The sequence below is a fragment of the Platichthys flesus genome, chromosome 1 (genome assembly GCF_949316205.1).
Source record: "Platichthys flesus chromosome 1, fPlaFle2.1, whole genome shotgun sequence".
Lineage (NCBI taxonomy): Eukaryota > Metazoa > Chordata > Actinopteri > Pleuronectiformes > Pleuronectidae > Platichthys > Platichthys flesus.
This window is the reverse complement of record NC_084945.1, coordinates 23,825,893-23,845,002: the sequence shown is the minus strand read 5'-3', so window position 1 is coordinate 23,845,002 and position 19,110 is coordinate 23,825,893. Positions and strand designations below refer to the sequence as shown.

At 39.3% G+C, this 19,110-nt stretch overlaps 1 protein-coding gene across 2 annotated transcripts; it reads right to left on the bottom strand.

The window, feature by feature from the left end:
* LOC133954947 (aminopeptidase N-like) lies at positions 1-18,911 on the bottom strand. 2 transcript variants are annotated; one of them, XM_062389546.1, is made up of 21 exons: positions 18,769-18,882; positions 8,898-9,622; positions 8,116-8,258; positions 7,677-7,816; positions 7,297-7,423; positions 6,560-6,714; positions 5,990-6,103; positions 5,745-5,888; positions 5,442-5,507; positions 5,221-5,286; positions 4,951-5,126; positions 4,421-4,497; positions 3,620-3,753; positions 3,324-3,379; positions 3,093-3,240; positions 2,931-3,022; positions 2,698-2,808; positions 2,349-2,516; positions 1,164-1,304; positions 932-1,013; positions 1-830 (listed from the first exon to the last, which is right to left on the bottom strand). In XM_062389546.1, the coding sequence occupies exons 2-21, from the start codon at positions 9,491-9,493 to the stop codon at positions 672-674; spliced, it is 2,895 nt and encodes a 964-aa protein (XP_062245530.1). In that variant the 5' UTR covers positions 9,494-9,622; positions 18,769-18,882; the 3' UTR covers positions 1-671. The 2 variants fall into 2 exon arrangements, with proteins under 2 accessions (XP_062245530.1, XP_062245538.1); XM_062389554.1 differs by lacking the exons at positions 1-830; positions 932-1,013; positions 1,164-1,304 and having other exon boundaries at positions 2,378-2,516; positions 2,682-2,808; positions 18,769-18,911.
* Positions 18,912-19,110: the final 199 nt, after the last annotated feature.

The following is a 19,110-nucleotide window of genomic DNA, read 5'->3' as shown; positions in this document are numbered from 1 at the left end:
TAGAAATCTGGGTATTTTTTATTCAGTAAGTTCACTTTTTACATTATCAAGTGCAAAACGTTTCTCATGTGTAAAGATACCCAATATACAGACGTAACATGGAGGGAGCCTCAGGAAATGCTAATTTACCAGAAGAAAAATAAAACTTTGAGGTACACACCAACACACAGTCACACTGAAATGAAGTAAAACGTTTGCATGGTCAGTTAGTTAACATTCCTCCATGATTACCGTTACTCATCATAGTCTGATGTGGGATCAGTCCCAGTTATCACTGAAGCTGCTCTGATGTCCCACACACAGATTCATGGCTCATGTTGTGGTTTAAATGGATTCAATACACTGTAGTAAGCAAGAACTTATAAAGTGAAGTATGAAGAAAAGAATGAGATTAAAGCATTTCGGAAAGTATAAATAACTGTTAATAGAGTCAAAGGACAGCCAGAGATGGCAGTTACATTTATTCATTCACTACTATGAAACATACATTGAATCATGTAGTCAAGTCATTTTTTGCCAGTTACTTTACACTGAATCTTTTGTACACTGTTGTACTGTCGAACCAGATGTCTTAAATTTAAACGTCAGGAGAGAAAAGAGACTGGTCATTTGTTGTTCCTGATGATTATTACCATTAGAATTACATATCCCTGACAGTAAATTCAACAAGACTAAATGTAAAAGGACTCGTCAGTAAACCACTGCAGCACGTGGTCTTTGTTCTCTGCCACCCATCTGATGTTGGCTGTGGTCTTTTCAATGGCCTGCTCCAGGGCCAAGGTGGCTGAGCCAAAACCAACATGGAGGTTGTCCTCTTTAAATTTCTTCAGCTGCAGAAAGAGAGACAAAAAGAAAACACGTTACAGGATTTATGCATTTGCTGTCTTTCTTTAAGACTAAATATCTCTTGTGAAGTGTGTGGGCTGCAAACCTCCTGTAGCTCGAACTCTGTGGAAAATCTCCTTGTGATTCCATTGATAAGATTAGTGAAGGAAAATGATCCTGTTCCATACCTACAACACAGAGAAGGACGCTATTCACTACAAAAGATGAAGTCATGATGGCGATCAGCAACAGGAAATCATGTTCTTCACCTTGGTGAACATTTTCATTCACTCTGTATTATTTTCCAGAGAACCCTCCTCTGAGGAACGGGCACTTACTGCTTGTAAATGTAGCTCCAATTAGCTCTGATGAAGTTCCAGGCCAGAGGCATTCCTACAACATTGTTTGAGATGTACTGAATGGTGGAGGTGGCGTCCTGCTTGCGGATCTTAGTCGGGTCCAGGGTGTATTCCAGATACCTGGCTCAACCAAACATTGTAAAATATATATATATATTAATATTAATGTCAGAGGAAAGATTCATCATTCAATATTTTACACATTTGTAAAAAGGAGGACACGTCATTCTTAACATAATCTGTTTTCGGACATAACCTGTGGGTAAAGTCTGGAGAATTGAATATGGACAGTCTGCCACAGTAATGAATCCTCTGCATTATTCAGATAGAGGCAGGAAGCAACATATTAACTCCGATGTGATTTTCTTGACAACGCGCAGACAATGGTGTTGGCTCTTATCACCACAAACTCTCTTGACACATTCATCTGTGTCATCTGATGACACTGCTTTTTCACGGTGAAATATGTTTTCTCTTAGTTTTCAGTGAAGACAGATTTTTGCTCCTGAGTGAAGGTTGAGGTTTTAAACTGTTCTTCATGGACAAAGAATGACAAACACATGACAAAAAGCAAAAGATTTTATAAATCTGAGTAATATTAATTATTTGCTATATCTCCTCACTGTGCTCCATGCATCAGCATTATATCTATATAACGTCAATTTTGCAATTTAAATTGCACTAACAATTCATATTTTGTATTGCCAAGCCCTTGGTCTGATGAATGCATAACGGCATGAAAGTCAACAAACAGATGTGAGTGGTCGTGGACAAGCAAAAATGTGCCTTAGTCTACAGTCGTAGATTCTCATATAAAAAATGCAATGTTGAACTAAATGGCTACAAAACAGATCCTTGATCAAATCAATAAGCTCCTCAGTAATGTGAGCTCTGTGGGCCAGATCCAGTTTGGCTTTTGTGACTTTTGTAGATGGAGTCCGGCCAAGGATGCAGCCAAGAACTGGGACACAGCTGTTTTCTTATACTGAATTTGTTTTCAGTGATTCACATTTTTGAAAAGTATGACCGAAACTATGGTTCCAAGGGATAGATTAACAAAAAAACTTAACTGTGCATGGTTTTTCAATTGAAAGGTACACGTTAAGACAAATGTGTCATCCACAAACGCAATAAACTATAGCCAAAATTGAATGTAGCCTATACCTGTTCAAAAGCCAAGGTGCCTTGGCGCAGCTCATGGCTGACCTCAGCCTGGAAGCCTCAGAGGCCAGTGTAGAGTTCTTGAACATGGTCCAGGCAAAGTCCCACTCTTCCACGCCACCATAAGCTATGGCACTGCAGTAAACTGTGTTTTTCAAGTTGGGATGGATCCTGTTAAACATGGAGGAAGAGATGAGGTAGAAGTTGTGGAGTTGGTGGTATATTGCTAGCTGCCTGTAGTTAACGTTTGCTCTGCTGTTCCACTGTTAACACTAACACCAACTACACAAACAGGTAGTGTTAATGAAATGTGAAAAGATGTAAGAACTGACCTACACTGCTCTGTACTCACGGGTTGTGACTTGGATTGGCCATCCACTCTCTGTACCATCTTTTGATCAACTCTCTACACTCCCCCACACCCATACTGCAGGCCACCCCAATGGCATTGATCTGATTGTACCTGAGGAGGAAGACAATTTAGGAAACTGGGAAAACTGCAATTGAAAAATTATACACAATAAGTTACATTATATCACAATATGTTCAGTCCTTTGCTTTTAAGTTTGCTTTAGGAAATCTTACTGGTCAGTGTGGCCTGTTGGTATTTTGGTCCATTCAGCTGTTGTTGTCTTGAAGTGCTCATAAAGTGGCTGTATCTGCTTCTTGAGGTACGCCTAGAAATACATCAACATTAGTTTTACACTTTGCTATTTGTTTTACTGTTCCTGGCAAAGCAGTACAAACCTGCAAAGCTCCGTAGACCTCAGTGCGATCAAACATGAGGATGTAGTAGTTGAGGTTGGCTAGAGCTGACTCCCAGGGGATGTAGTCTCTCTCCTTGTGCAGGTATTTGGTGGTTGTCAGGGCTAATGTTGTACTTACTATTTTAGCTCTGCACAAAGGAGTTCCATTATTGAGATAATTTGCTGACTCACAATGCCTTGAATGTTCAACTTTGCAAATACTTTTCTTTACCTTGCTAGGTTGAAGGCATCATCTATGATCTGTGCTCTGTTGATGACTGATAAAGCCTAAAAGAAATGACACACACAAATAACCATTCAGTAATTCTGCCGTGTGAAAATTATGCTTTATTCTTCACTCATCAGTCATAGTGTCTGCAGTCTCAAAAATAATTATTCATTGGTCGGAGACGTTTAAGAAAATGCAAAATTAAGATGGAATTCAAAGAGACCTGAGAATAGACATAAGGCACAAGCAAATATGTTACTGCAATGTAGGAAACATATTCAAATGGGAATGTGCGTCACCTGGTGGTTGGTGCTGAGCAAGGACAGAAGACGATCCCAGTTGTCAAGATCATAGTTCACCCTGAAGTATCCAGATACATTGGTGTTTGCCAGCAGCCAGTCGTTTCCTGACACCTTCATCAGTCTGTTGGTGTCTGGTCCAAAACATAAACGGAAAAGAGGCTGAAGACTCCAAATGTTCAGTTAACACATTGACCAATGATTGAGACCACCAATCAGGTAGAACCACTGGTGGGTGAAGCCAATTTTAGCCTCCAGTCCCCCCTTGGTGGTGTGCTGACTGGTTTACTGTTTATCTTAAATACTTAACACTCAACCCAGAAGAAATGCCACAATGTAAACGTTACACCAAGGCAATTTCCTGTATGTGCAAATATACATGTCAATAAAAATAATTCTGATTCTGATTCTGATATTGCAACTGCATATTCACAGTTTTTTTAAGTAATTGTGGTACAATGGTTTGTCTTTCATAGAGTGACTGGTTGTACTTATTGCATCAGTAGGATACTGCACAAAACAAGGTGTGCTAGAATCTAGAATCTTTCTCTCTTCAAGCTTTCAGTGGCGAGATGTGAGTACAACCTATCCCCACATTCCCCATTTCAACAAGATGAATTGATCGGTTGTTTCATTTACGTGACGTGCCCATGAGGGATGTGAAACCACTACCAGGCAATTTCATGATTATTTTGTCTTTTTTGGTGCATCTGCCCTGTGCTGCTCATGCTGCACTTATCAAATCCTCCACTGGGTAGAATGTTACACACTGCCAGTCCAATGTAGAAGAGTTACATGTACCTGTCTTCTGAAGTAGCCAGTACTGCTGCTGCTCCACTCCTGTCTTCTTCCATTTAATGGGGACAAACCATGTATAACTGGACAGAAGCATAGGTAAAGACAGTAAGACTGTATGAAAAGTGGAAAAAAATGTATTTATTTTAGCTTTAGCGGGATATCAATGTTGTTTTTTTCGTTGCTCTGTCTGTGTACCTTTCCCTATATTAAGATAATGATCAAAGGAAATATCAAACTAAACAACAATATTGTAGCATTGCCATTACATGAATGTTAGCACACATTATCAATAAGCTCAAGGTACCACCTCGCCTAAGTAAAGCCTCACCAAGCTGCTAGCATGGCTGCAAACTCTTGTGAACACTTGTTGATTTATGATAATATTATTTCAAGACACAGCAATTCAATTTGTGTTTAAAACTGGAGTGATTGAAGTAGAAATGTATACAAATGGAGGATAATGCATTTAAAGATCAATCTCATCAACTATTGTCGACGCGGAACCTACAGAATAAGGTGAAATTGATTCCTACTTGAACTGAGAGGGCCTCTCCACAACAGATTTTGGATCCACCAGGAAGTGTTTCTGAGTGATACTTCCTGTCCGGGTGTCAATAGTGACCACTGGAAAGCCCATCTGGAGGGTCCAGCGGTTCATGATGTCATGGACAGTGGCTGGAATATGAAAACCTGGTGTGTTGTCAACTGCCTGAGAACAAACAGAGGGCAGCAAGGATTCAGAAAAACACAAATTTCCAGGTAAAATGAAGCATAACACGTCTCTTTTTTTTAGCAGAGCCGACCTCTTGGAGATGGTCCCATAGGTCTGTATACACCGTGTTGCCGAAGGCAAATGTGTTCAGGTAAGACTGGGGGGAGATAAAACAAACAGCCAGTCAGTTATTCACAGGGGAAATGAGAAAGAATTTGATTCGATTTTCCAGATGAAACTCTCTCACCACCACAGACAGAGAGTGGCAGTTATAATTAGGTTTTGAGGTTGTGTAACAGGGTTAATTCTCACACTGAGTCCTCTGGCAAACACGGGCTCTGTGAGAAACTCTGACAGCATCCTCAACACGGCTGCTCCCTTAAAACAACAAACACAGAAACCACAAGAATTTGGTTGAGCTGAATTTCTCATAACAGTGAAGTTCAACCCAAAGCAACTATTAAAACAGTTGGTTTACGTGACTTAAACGCAAGGACATTTTGAGAGTTTCAAACACAGATGTTCCTTTGAGAAAAATCTGGAGAGGCAACATTTTCATAAATCCTTTCTCTATCCTTTCTGAATTCTGTATAAATTCCCATCGGAGGAGCAGACCTTGCTATAGGAGATGGTGTTAAACATCTCGCTGATCTGTGAAGGGTCATTGACCTCCTCTTCTCGGCGGGACAACGGGTGAGAGGAGGCGAGGGCGTCCACTTGGAAAACCTTGTGCACATCATATAGAATGATCTGGTCCTTCTGCAGTCAAGCAGAGAGGTGAGTTAGTGCAGGTGCTTTAACCAAAATATATATCGGTGTGTTTGTTGATCTGTGAAGTGGTCGCAAGGCTCCTGTCTCACCATGTTCCAGGTGGGCTCAGCATGGTTGGCACCCAAGTATTCTACGTACGATGCAAAGCCCTCGTTCAACCACAGGTCATTCCACCATCGCAGTGTAACCAGGTTGCCAAACCACTAACAAACAAACAAAAAGAAAACACTTTACAGAGATAAAGAGATAAAGAAAATACATAAAGCCACACTAACCAGTTACCCCTCAGTTGACCTTGGTTTGTGACAATGAAGTAAAGCTTTTGGCAAACATCGGCTCCAAAGTTTTATCCCACGAAATATAAAACCTAGAGTGGTTTATTTTTCACATCCCTTATGATGGCAGGTTTTTAATACAGCTACGAGAAGGCCGGGTTAATTTGTCCCAGGTGGTGATCTGTCCTCTTTTCTTTGGCAAAGGCAGGTGGAGAACTCTGGCTTGAGATGTATTTTTTTTACCATTTCTGTGCTATTCATTACAATGGTGAAAGAGCGGAATGAGAAGGATGCTGATTAATGTATATCTCAACTTACTGTGTTTTTTTCTCCTGCTTATGAAAACTGTGAAGACAACCATTTGGCGGTGATGTGAGGGCCTACCATGTGTGCAAGTTCATGTGCGATGACTGTTAAAATTCTCTCTTTGTTTCCAGTGGAGGATACGATGGGGTTATAGAGCAAAGCCGTCTCCCTGTATGTGATCAGACCCCAGTTCTCCATGGCTCCAGCATTGAAGTCGGGCAGAGCTATCTGATCTAGAAAGCACGAGGACATGAGAAAGTTAAAGATGAATTGTATGTTAGAGATGGACCTAAACTACAAAAGTTCATTAAGCTGTGATCCATGTCCTACATCTGATCCAAGAATCTGTGTTTGATTCAACAACTTTTCACCTGCTTGTTTGTCAAACATTCAACAAGACGTATTCGACAGCATTGATAAAAAAACTAAATGTGAATATGGAAAATGATTGTGACATTTATGTTGTCTTGACTTTGTTTTTGCTTTAGGCCAAGTTGATTGGTTGTTTGGTTGGTTGCTCAAACTGACTGCCCATCACTTTGGTCCAGACTGAAATATCTCGACAACTCGGATGGATTTCAAAATGTTATAGTCCAAAGCAAAGTCTCTTGTCTTGTCTTGTGAAATATGGAAATGAACTAAGTGCATCATTCCTTTCTCAGGGCCAGAAGAGTATAACTTTCCACCTAATGTACCGTGCTACACATATCACATTTTAGTGTATGACATAGACATGCTCGATGTTCAGTGCTTATTAACACATGTTTGCATGCTAATATAGGTTGCTGTAGCATGTTGGTGCTGAGTTGACCTGCCTGACTTGGAGAGCGGATATGTAGCGTTGTAGTAATGCTCATAGAACTGAAGGATTGGCCCTGTTACATTGAGAGCGTAGTCTCCCTGCCCGTCATCTTTGGCTGATTTCCGAGCCCAGATTCGGATCTGCAAAGATTTTTAAAGACACAACAATGGATCAAAATAAGAGGAAATCTCCTCTTTACAGGCTGTTAATTTACTTCTGAAGTCACTGGGAGATACAGTACGATGGAGGATGTGACCGTTGAACCTTTTCCTCCATTCATACGTTTTTTTTGTACTTCTGTAGTTCTAGGATTAAAACTTCCTATTGTATGTATGCATCTCAATGAAAATGTAGCCATGAACAACTCTGATATACCAATACAAAATTTCTTACCAGAAGATTGTTGTTTAAGTTTGACTGAACGCTGACAAAGTCACTGACGATAAATGCCAGCACATATGTGGACATTCTCTCTGTGGGCTCGAATGTAGTTACTCTGACAGGAAGGCCATCGATGACAGAGTCTGCAACATCTGTACAGAAAGAGGATGAGTCAGACCTTGACACTCTGTTAGTATTAACAGTATCTGTTGTCCATGTTATTAATTATTTACATTGACCCTGTCTCACACATTAACTAACACATGTTTACTCAGGAAATCACTACTCTAAACTGTTCCCAATTGTGGTCTTACATTGCTTTTACTTAAAATACATCATTTTTAGCATGTTTTTCTGTTCTTATGTGATTTTACACATCTCTTTTGAGCTCACAACAGAGAATTAAGATGTAAGAAACAGACAAAAAGTTGTTTTAATTTCTTTAACGAACCAATTGCCATGCCGTTGGACAGAGCCACCTTGCTTCGGTCGTGAATGATCGTGACGTTGAAGATAGCTTTCATGGCTGGCTCGTCAAAGCAAGGGAAGGATTTCCTGGCGTACGTTGCTTGCATCTGCGAGGTAGCAACAACTCTGCAAAAGGTTTCAATCAAACATCGACCCACTAGGAGGGACATTGGAGCAGTGAAAATAAAGTCTCCCTGACTATGTTTGCTGATCACAGATATTCAGATATTAACCAGATCAAGCCAATAGTCTGAATAAGACCCTGTCATGTAAACATCATTTGCTCAGAATAATAAGGAATTACGACACGTGAGGCATTCTGTCCTTAGTCCCATTATGTGGACAATTGGAGTTTTAACTGTATTTGCGCCTTTGAAATATGCAGTTTACAACTACTTCATTACACATGACCTGAGTGTAAACAAGAATGAAACGTCATAGCTTTTGCAAAATTAGAAAGAAAATGTTATACTGTAGCATTGTACAGAAAACTTTTACAGATTGGGGTTTTAAAACTAGTGGAATAATGTCAGACGTAATAGCCTAGTGGGCGCATTGACATAAGTCATAATCTATGTTCATAAGACTCTCCTCCGTAACATGTGAACGGATATATGAATGGAATTTTCTCCTGTAAACATCATGATCAAAATGATGTTCTTCTGAATGAGGTCAATAGTCTGAATATCGGTCATCGTGTTAACGTGGTCACTGTCAAGATAAGAAAAATGGGACACCACTCGCTTTTTCTGTGTCATTGCTTACTTCTTCACCCCAGCCTCAACGTATTCACTCCTGTAGAAGCCCTCCAGGTCGTCCGCCAGCTCTCCCTGAAACTCGGTGTGAAGTACATAGGTCGCTCCTGCAGATAGTCGGCTGTGCAGCTGAAGAACCAGAAACTCTGTCCTCACCACAAACCAAGTCTTTCGCACAGCGGGCGCAGAGACATCACCCAGGCCAGCCAGCCTAGCATGTTGCCCAGTGAGGTTCAGCTTATTGGAATGGATGATGATAAGGTCTGTTCCCTTCACACATTTGAAGATCACCGCTGAGCGTCCAGTGAAGATGTACAGGCCGTCTGCATTGGGCTCCAGCCGTGGCCACAGGGTCACATTGTAAGAGACAGGAACCAGGGAGTCTGGAAGTCTGTAGTGGTCCCAGGGCCCCTTTGGGGTGAAGGGTGTAGTCGGGGGTGTAGGCAGGCTGGTGTTGTCTGTTGCTCCACCTCCAGGTCTGCTACGATTCTTGACTCTTTCGTTGTTATAAGCAATGGACAAAGCTATAATTGTGGCCAATGCACAGAACGCTAATACAAACATTGCAAGGCCAACATTTTTACTGATGTAGTAGACTTTCCCCATGTCTGATTCAGCAGGTGAGAGCCGGACAGTGAGGGGTCTCAGTCCGTGTTTGTCCAGCACAGTGCGTGTCTTCCTTCCTCAGTTAATTGTTGAACTATTAACATGGCAGAAAACACATTTTCATAACACCTAGGAGAAATGGAAACATGGGAATGCACAGGTCAATTAGTTTGCAACACAGGCTGTCAGATTTGTAAAAATCAAGCAAGAGTGCTGTGTTGCTCAAAACTGGTATTTTTGTTTCATTATTGCTGTGTTTTCCAGCTACAATCTCATTTCACATCAATAAATACATTAAATGGGAAATTCTCACTGGTCAGTGTTATTAAGTTGCAAGTTGTTATTTATCCTATTCCTGCTACAGGTGGACTGAATTATGTAATTGAAATAGATAGTGGACAGTTTGGGGGCAAAACAATGGAAGATACATGAAGTGAGAGAAAACATAAAGTTTAGCTAAATGAATTGGTTAAAAACCGAACGATAAGCTCCACCAACATCCAACACCCCCTTAAATTCAATCAGGTTGCACCAATTTTCCCACACTCATGCATATCAGTTACCTAAATGTGAACCATAAATTATTCCCTAGGAAAATGGTGAAAGTGTTAAAAAACGATGTATTTAGAAATGTGAGTAAAAAATAAAATCCTGGATCCTGATGTGGATCTGCACCAGATTTAATTTGTTCCTCCCAGACCCATACTGCATCATTCCCAACAAGTTTCACAGGATATTTATTTATTTATACCCATTTTGATATAATTGTTTAATGACTGTACAAACAATGATGTAAATGGTCAACCCGAGTGTATTGGATTTAGAAAGAATGTGTCCTGCCGGTTCAGCCAAGCACAAACACAGCAACCAGGGGGGGATCAGTGAGCTTGGCTCTGTCTGATGGTGAAAAAATAAATAAAAATACTCTCATTACAGATTTTCTTATTGCTTCTGCCCTATCTTTTGAACCATTGGCTATTTTTGCTCAATTCTACAGACTAATCACAAAGTGTAACACCAAACTAGAGAAAAATCTGGTGAAAAAATATAGATACTAAAGTTAGCAAACAGACTGTTGTAGTTGTAGATTTGCTCATAGATTCTGAGGAACATGTATCTTAAGTTTGTTAACTTTAGCCATAATAAGCTACTGTTCATATCTTAATGTAGCTATGGATGGATTACCAAAAGGGCCTTTGAGGCACAGGCTCAGGAGCCCAAGAGGCCAAATGTGGTAGTAACAGAAAACAAACTAAATATTAGGCTAGATATCATCTTCTGTCTTGGTCTTATCATATTTTCTTTGTCCACGATGCAGCGTGTGGATCTAACACTTGCAGAACTCTATCCAGGCCTCTTCAATGTCTCCACAAGCCTCTTCCAGCCTCCTCTAGAAAGGCTTTTCTCCTCCTCATCTTAGTTTTTCAACTCCTCATCCTCTATTTCTCTCTGTCCACTTTTGGCTTTCATTGTTGTCGAAGCAAATATTTACCTGAGGCCTATTTATATTAAGAAATCTAAAAGAACTTTTCACATGTGTCAATGAGGCACTTGACAAAACAGAATGGAGCAATCAAAGTTGACTGCTACAACTGTAGTATGTGAGAGTATAAAACAGTGTAAAGCAGAGAATGTGAATTCAGTTTGGGACACTTGGTTAATGCACTGTAAGTATAAGCGGCTTCCGAGATAGTGCTTCAAGAGTCACCCTCAAGTTTGAAAGCATTCTGGAAAGAAACCCGAACATGTTATCCCACCTTAGTTTCAACTGTTCCAAAACCTTGTGTAAGCATTACAACATCAAGTTGTGGTCTCACACAGTCGCCTGTTGTGGTTCTCTGGTAACATCATGGTGATGATTCCAGCTTGCTGACAAGGATATTTAATTTCCCTTGGACAGAGCCAGCATATGTTTTCTCTTGCCCTATTACTTAACTCAGCAAACCAGTTGCTGCTGGGAGAATACAATCTAAGTCCTGTAAAGAACATATATATATTTCCATTGAGGAAACAGTATGAGGACTGTGCTCTCACGCCAAGTAAATTCTGACCACTATCTTTGCTTATTTCTCTTCTTAGTACAAAACAGGATAGATTTCGTTTGAAGGATCAAAGTTGAATCCAGAATATGAAGTCAAAAGCTCAAGTCACTTCTGCTTTTGCTTTTTCTTTTCTGTAATGCTCATGCTAATAGTGGTATTATTGCTTTATTCTTCTTTGTTATTATTGGTCTGCCCAATACTATGATATTTATAATTTACTTCCTACAGAAACATTTTTTAACTCTTCTCCGTGAGTCATCTATTTTTAATAATAATCAGTTATTTGAGCAATTGACCATGTTTGCGCCTGAAAATGGACTGTTTACAATACAATAAAATGAAATCTATTTATCCCATCTAATACATTCCTTTATCTAGTTTTTATGGTTCTACCAAACCCATCTAACATGTTCTGCTTCTGTTGTTTAAAAGTCTTGAAGGCCATAGTGGACATCACAATCTGGGGAGTTCATACCAAAGGCGGCCACAACAAAGCTAAAGCCAGACGTGGTGCTGAAGTCTCTACACCGATCTTTCTCTTAGAAGTCACTGTTACCTCGGAGGAACAGAATGAGCAGGCCAATGAGGGTGATAGTGTCAAGTTTGCAGACCCAGAGGAAAAGTGCTACAGCAACTGTTGTTGAATGTGAAGACGCTTTATTGGTAAGTCCTTTACCAGGGTCTACAAGATGCTGGACATCACAGGTACCAGTAAGCAAGGGCCATTTAAGTTGTTATCACTGAGGCAGCAGACACATCTTCAAGACAACTGTAGATCAGGAGTAAAGAGCTGAGGGGGAGATAACGCTACCTGGAAATCCTATCTAGAATAAACTTTGGTGCCTGTATTTGGTTTATACCAAGGAATCCTGGAATATATTCTTTATAAAAGAAACAACATTATTGAGAAGTTGAAAGTCAAAGATTTGACCAGTAAAGCTTTCCTCAAAAACTTCCTCATGTAACTTTAAGTTAACATCATAGAAGCAAAACCAGATCAAAAGACATTGGATAGCATGATACCAAGTTAATGATCTCATTTGTCAAACTAAAACCTCACTTTGACTTTCTCGAACTAGTAAAAGGCTAAATAGGAAAATAAGGTTCAGTTGTTAACTTCACAACCAACAGGTAAGATCTGATTAAACTATCTGCAGACCAGGACCACACAGGCGAAGAAATCCATGGATCTCTTCATGACACAAAATATTCTCTCAACCGTCTTTGCCTAAAGGATGAAAACGTCTAAATTTATGGTTAGGAAGTTGTAATGCTTTAGTTAGGCCCCGTGTACAGTTACACACCAAATAACAACTACAATTACTTTTTAAATTACTGCTACTACGCACCGCTCTCTCCCACGAGGGCAGGATGCAGAAACATTGTTAAATGACACCCTGAAACTGTAGGAAAGTTGTAATTTAATTTTAGGACTATTTAGGCCAATTGATACACACCTTACAAGAAACCACACAGTCTATATGATATTAATAATCATCACGAAAAGTAATATACAGTCAAATTATAATTGTCTGAAAATTGTTTAATGGGGAATATGCATGTTGAAATCAATATATCAAATGATGATTTAATACTAAAGGTATTTGATTAACATTTTTCTTAACCACACTAGTCAAATTAAAAAGCTGATAGTTGAGTTTTTCTCCCTTAGAATTTTTACCATTACAGAGATTAACTCTGGAGAAATAAAACCGTGGATATATCTCTCTCAAGCCCTTTGGTCATTATTGTTTTACTTGGATTATGTTTTGTGAAATAACATTATCAAAACACCAAAATGAAGAAAATAGATACTTTTCATTAGCTGATAACTGGCACATTATCACGAACATTTACTTATAGCATATGGCTGCCCATTAAAAAAGTGTTTGGGGCTATATTAATCGTTTTAATGATTACGATGCTATACTCACAGTTGGTTTCCAAGTTTGTGTCAGTCGGTCTAAGGTGGAACCAATTTTGACAAAGTGTCAATTGTCAGTAGTTTGTTCAAAACGGAGTTGCAAATTTCCATGCGTCTCCTCAGAATGTGACAATCCTACCGTTGTAAACTTTAGAGATCAGAGAGATTGTTGTAAGTAGCTTTGAGCTTGAAGTTGCTTTGCAGCCACAGTGAAGTCGCTCACATCAGGTTCCACAGGAACAACTTAGCAGATATGTTGAAATCCTTTTGTTTACTTCTCATGTAATGAAACCGCTCAACAAATGACTTGAAGAGTTTTTGCAAATTCACCAGCAATTTCAGTAGTCAATTATAATTTTGCCCTGCAGAGTTATCCATTCCTTGTGCTCTTGTTACAGCATGCATGATTTGCAACACCCTCTTATCAAACACAACAATTACTTGGGATATCTTTTTTACATCTGTTCTGCACGTCAGAAATTTAAAACTTCTAGCAGCTCAGCAGTCACAATAAGGCGCTCATCAGTATTTCTCCAGAGGCTTGGGATTCTGACTCACCACAAAAAACTTGCCATATCACTGTCTCTGGCAGAATGCTGTTTTATGAAAACTGCTTGATAGGGACACAAACTCTGCTGAACAGCACTGACTTCATCCAAGAGTATTTATCCAATGAAATTAGTCTATTTTACCTCATGAAGCCAGAATCCATCTTGATCGCCCCAATTTCCAGTTTTACTATTGGTCAGCTGGAGAGACAGAACTACGTGCTGGTTCAGATGAATCTGGTTCAGATTATAAAACATTTTAATAACATCAATATTGCACTGGTATTAATACACTGTAGGCGTGGAAGGATTGTACTGAAAAGGTTGTTATTAAAGCTTGTATTTCTATTTACTCTCCTCTCCTATCCATCACAATCCTAATCTAAACAAATATTTAAAATCAATCAATATATTAATGGTTAGACTTGGGTGTAAAACAAAAAAACGATTTGTTTCATACAAATATGCAACAAAAATCTTTCACTGACTTGCTATACAGAATGGCTATACCAAACACTGATTTCTTTACATATTTACTAATTCTAAACGAGAACAGAAGTTGAGCTTTGGAATTATTTGAAGTAGAAGAAATATCAATTTCCTTGTTTACAATTAAAAGAAAAACCTGGGAGTGTGAATGTGACGTTCTATCTAAAGTAGGTCATTCATCTTTCCAACTCTTACTAAAGATGTGGGTAAAAGATTAAGGGATGAATGAAAATATTTGGCTACGCATATGTTAAATGACACATTTGTTTTTATTGTTGTGATGAATAACTTTTTTTTTACTTGTGTACCTGGGTGCATGGGACAAGAAGGGGATGGGGGATATTAATGACTTAGTGTTCTTGTAAGCTTGTAACCTGTTTACATATTGATCAAGGCTATTGTACAACTTTTGAAATAATATAATCAAATGTATTTAAAATTAATTTAACGAACAAAAGAAAAACATTTATGATTCATGTAAATGATGACAAGTAACAGCTACAACCTGAATGTGACCTAACACGCCCCAAGCCAGAAAGGACAAGGCTGGAAGCATCGTAGAGGACTATCTGGTCATTCTTTTTTTTGCCACATAAAAAAGTATTTTCTGTCATGGGAATTTTTTTTATGTTCATGAATTGCCTCATGGGCTTGATCAAACTGCAGTGCCAGTCCTGTACATTGGATATCCAGTGTGTGGCCGAGCGTTGAATCGGTGCCTTTGTGAGTTATAAAGTCCAGCTCGCCAACAGTTTACAGTAACTTGAGTTTGGTTTTACACAAAATCTTGAGTTTACTGTAACAGATCAGAGCGGTTATTTTCCTCATGGATGACTAAAGGTTAGAAAATTGTTGTTGTAGAGTCAGCTTGGGAAAAGAGTGAGTCATGAGAAAAAAGTGGAAAATAAAAAGCAGTCTGTTGCATAAATGGTACTAATGATCCACATATGTAGTAAGCCAAGTTAATAAGTACTAGCCAAAGTAATCACTGGTACTTTCTCTGTGCCAGCAGAGGGAGATAATCTTGTGAGTGGGAATGTTTATCTTGGGGGCCCAAAGTCACATATTTTCATGGAGTAAAAAACTACAACCAAAGAGCCATGTGACCGCCCCTGTTTGGTGATGTGATTTTAACACACTCTCTTCTCCACTTCCCTGCAAGTAATGCGTATTAGTGTTCAAAAGCCATGCAGGTTGTCATACACAGGATTTGAATTTATCAAAGGATTTATAAGTAGTAATGCACCTTGTGTGTGTTTTTTCTTGAAATAGGACTAGTTAACAGAAGAATAAATATTGTTTTGAACTGGTTACATCTGGTAAGTCCTGAAATAAAGCTTAGTCTGGCCAGTATGGAGAAAAACATCACCAGCATGACCATCATAACTCTCTTCTTACACTAAAGTTTACCCTTCCTATTTCAACAAACTTTTCTCCACAGGCTCAATAAAGTTAATCTGGTCTCAAAAAGGAAAGAAGGTAAAGTATACACCACACACACAAACACAAACCCACACTTTTGCATCTACTACTGTATCATTCTACCTGCACATGGACCTGTGTAGCCTGTAATCAGCTCTATGGTCTCAGCTCCACACAGCACTGATGGGCTTCAGCCAGCTGGACAGACTGCCGAGTTTACAACCAGTGCAGCCTATGCTGGATATTGGCAGTGTGTGAGTTGAATCTGTAGTGTTGTTTTTATGATATTAATGAACATGAATCTCGTAATAACACAATGAGCTCCTATTAAGTAGACACACAAACTAGTGGTTTAGTGACATCATGAGGTGCCTTTAAAGCAGACGTTATAAAAATTATGAGCCTCATTAGGAGGACTTAATTTATATAGCCACACCTTTCATTCCTGGTTTGCAGTGTTTTCTAGTGCTGTGAGGATTGGTGTACCTTGGTCTGGGGGAGCTGGCCCTCAGTGCTGTGTGTGTGTGTCTGTCTTTGTGTCTACATGAATATCCCGCTGCACCTTTCCTGTTGGAGCAAAAGGTTTTTTTAATGTGATTTACATTCTCTTGTGGGTCCATGGACAGACTCACACATTTTCAAGAATTCTCTCTCTCTTTTTCTCTTGCGTAATAAATTTTAAGTGTGGGGAAAGAGTTCTATGAACTCCTTTTAACAAATAATGGGAACTACATTTATGCACTTTGCAACAGAGATCTAAATAGACTCTCAAAACAGAGGTGAGAGAGCTGTTTAAAGTGACAAGTCAACTTTAACATTTGTTTAAATGTTGGAGGAGCTTTGACTATTGAACGGGGAGTCACTGAGGGGGAACAGGGAGTTTTTCCTTGGACCTCTCCTTGGCTCCCCTGGGAGAAAGCATCTGTTCAGAAATGGTGGAGTGTACGTCCTCTAAGCATGAAGAGGGATTTTCAAGGTCTCCTCTCTGTAATTTACAGTAAAAGAGTTTAAAAAAAAAGAAAAAAAGAAGAATTCTTTAATGGGGTTTAATCCAAAAAGACAATATGTTTATTTTACTGTTTGACTAATCAGTTTTAACTGATTAAGGGTTTAATTAGGGCACAAATTGGGTTTAACTTGACTTTTTAAACTTTAAATAGTAGATAATGATCATTTTGATAAGAGGAGAGATAAGTCGGAAATTTATTTTAAGGTGATAATAACGTGAGGAAATTGTCTGGATTGATAAGTGACTACCGATATGTTTTTATTAAGAGTGTCCATATTCTACACTATGGGCTGATATAAATAAGATTAACATGTCTGCTTTTCCTCACTGGGAGTGACACGTGCGGTGTACAGACTGCACATGAAAATCCAACTGCATTATGAAAGAACTGTCAAGTTATTAATACAACCGTGAATAAATAATACAATATTGAGAACTTTAAAGATATTATTAGAGTGAAATAAACTAAAGTATATATTGATGATGCATGGTATGAAATTATGACTGGTATTTAAAGGAGAAAAACATCTGTTGAACTGAGTGCTGAAAAACAGCGACTAGCCAGCTACTGTCTGTCTCACACTTTCTCTGATAATGAAAGTTAACGCATGAGATTAAACATCTTTAGAAAGGATGTTGGCTGAAATTTGACAACACTGGTTGACAAAGGCGCATAACTGTGTCCACAACAACAGCAGTTTGATTTCTCATACAGTATTATAGTTGATGCATTTTGAATACATGTGATGTTGATGTATTTCACTGTGATGCACTCCCTTAAGTTGTCAATTAATGACAAAAGGAGGGAAATCTAAAAAATTTACTAAGTATGGTTGAAAGTTATGTCGTAGTGGAAAAGTAGGTTTTATGATCTGTATCTACATACATATACAAACTGTCCAAATAGTTTATGACTTGGACTGTTTTAATGATCTGAGCTGTGAATGACCTGAAAGCTGTCGAACTCTTTTTTATTGCTTATTTCCCAGATAACTGGTGCAAATGTGTACAAATCCTATTGAATCGCTCATAAGATACTAAATCATGGTCTGTTTCTTTTCCCTTACGATGAGTGGGAATTGAGGTGGAGAGACTAGAAGGCAACATGTCCGGTACATCACAGACTGAGGCTTGCTGACATCTGCATGTGCAGCCCCTGTCTTCAGTCTGATCAAGAAACATTCACAAATTTAGGCAGAAGGCCCTGTTGTGCGACGTCATTTTATCTCTAGGTTTGTGAATACAACTCCCCTATATAAGTACTTGCCTTGCAGAGGAGAATCAGATTTTCACTATTCGGCCTGGGTGATTTCTCCGGGCATACCATGGTGCCCGTCTGACTGTTAAAATTCTGTGTAATAAATTCTGTTATGCTGCAAGTTCTGGGTCTGCGTCTCTTCTCTTCAAACACTGACTTCGACAAGACACTGCTGCTTGAAAGATACGATACCTGCTTTTCACAGAAGATATGTTGTCTGTTCTGCATTGATACATCATGCGTGAACATTCAACGATAAATCTTAATTTTGTTTCTTCCGTGTGTCAGTCTTCCCCATCTGCCTGCCCAAGTGTCTTTGGGCAAGAAACTGAACTCCTAATTGGCAATAAACTGTGCTGTAAAGTGCTTTGAGTGGTGAACAAATCTAGAAAAGCACTATATAAACACAGACCAGATCATTTAAAAGAAACAGTGCAACATGGCAGCAACAGGAGAGGCAAAATTATGTCAAACGTACACACAAGCGAGTATTGCAAACCCAACTTGCAACAAAAAGAATGTGCCCTGGCATGAAGCATGTTAGATAAATTGACAAATTAAAGAGGAGAGAAGTTGGACTCACCAAACCCTGGGTAGCCTGATGTCCAATGCAAGCCCTGATGTGAGTCTGCATGAGATGCAGAAGTTGAGCTGGAGTGATCACGGCTGATGTGAAACACTCCGTCTGCATCTGGGAGGTGGGAGGTGGGAGGTGGTGAGAGCTACCCCCTCTACCCCCCTCGACAAAAAAAAATGATTTGCAGGGAACAGGAGGATAAAAGAAAGAGGCTGTATCAACAAGCCTGTGACCGCGTTGTGGTTGAACAGATGATCCTCAGAGGTACGGAGTGGACTGAGCAGTTTGATGAGAGCTTCATACGATGCAGGCTGACCACGGGGACTCAGCTGGTGTGAGGACACGTGA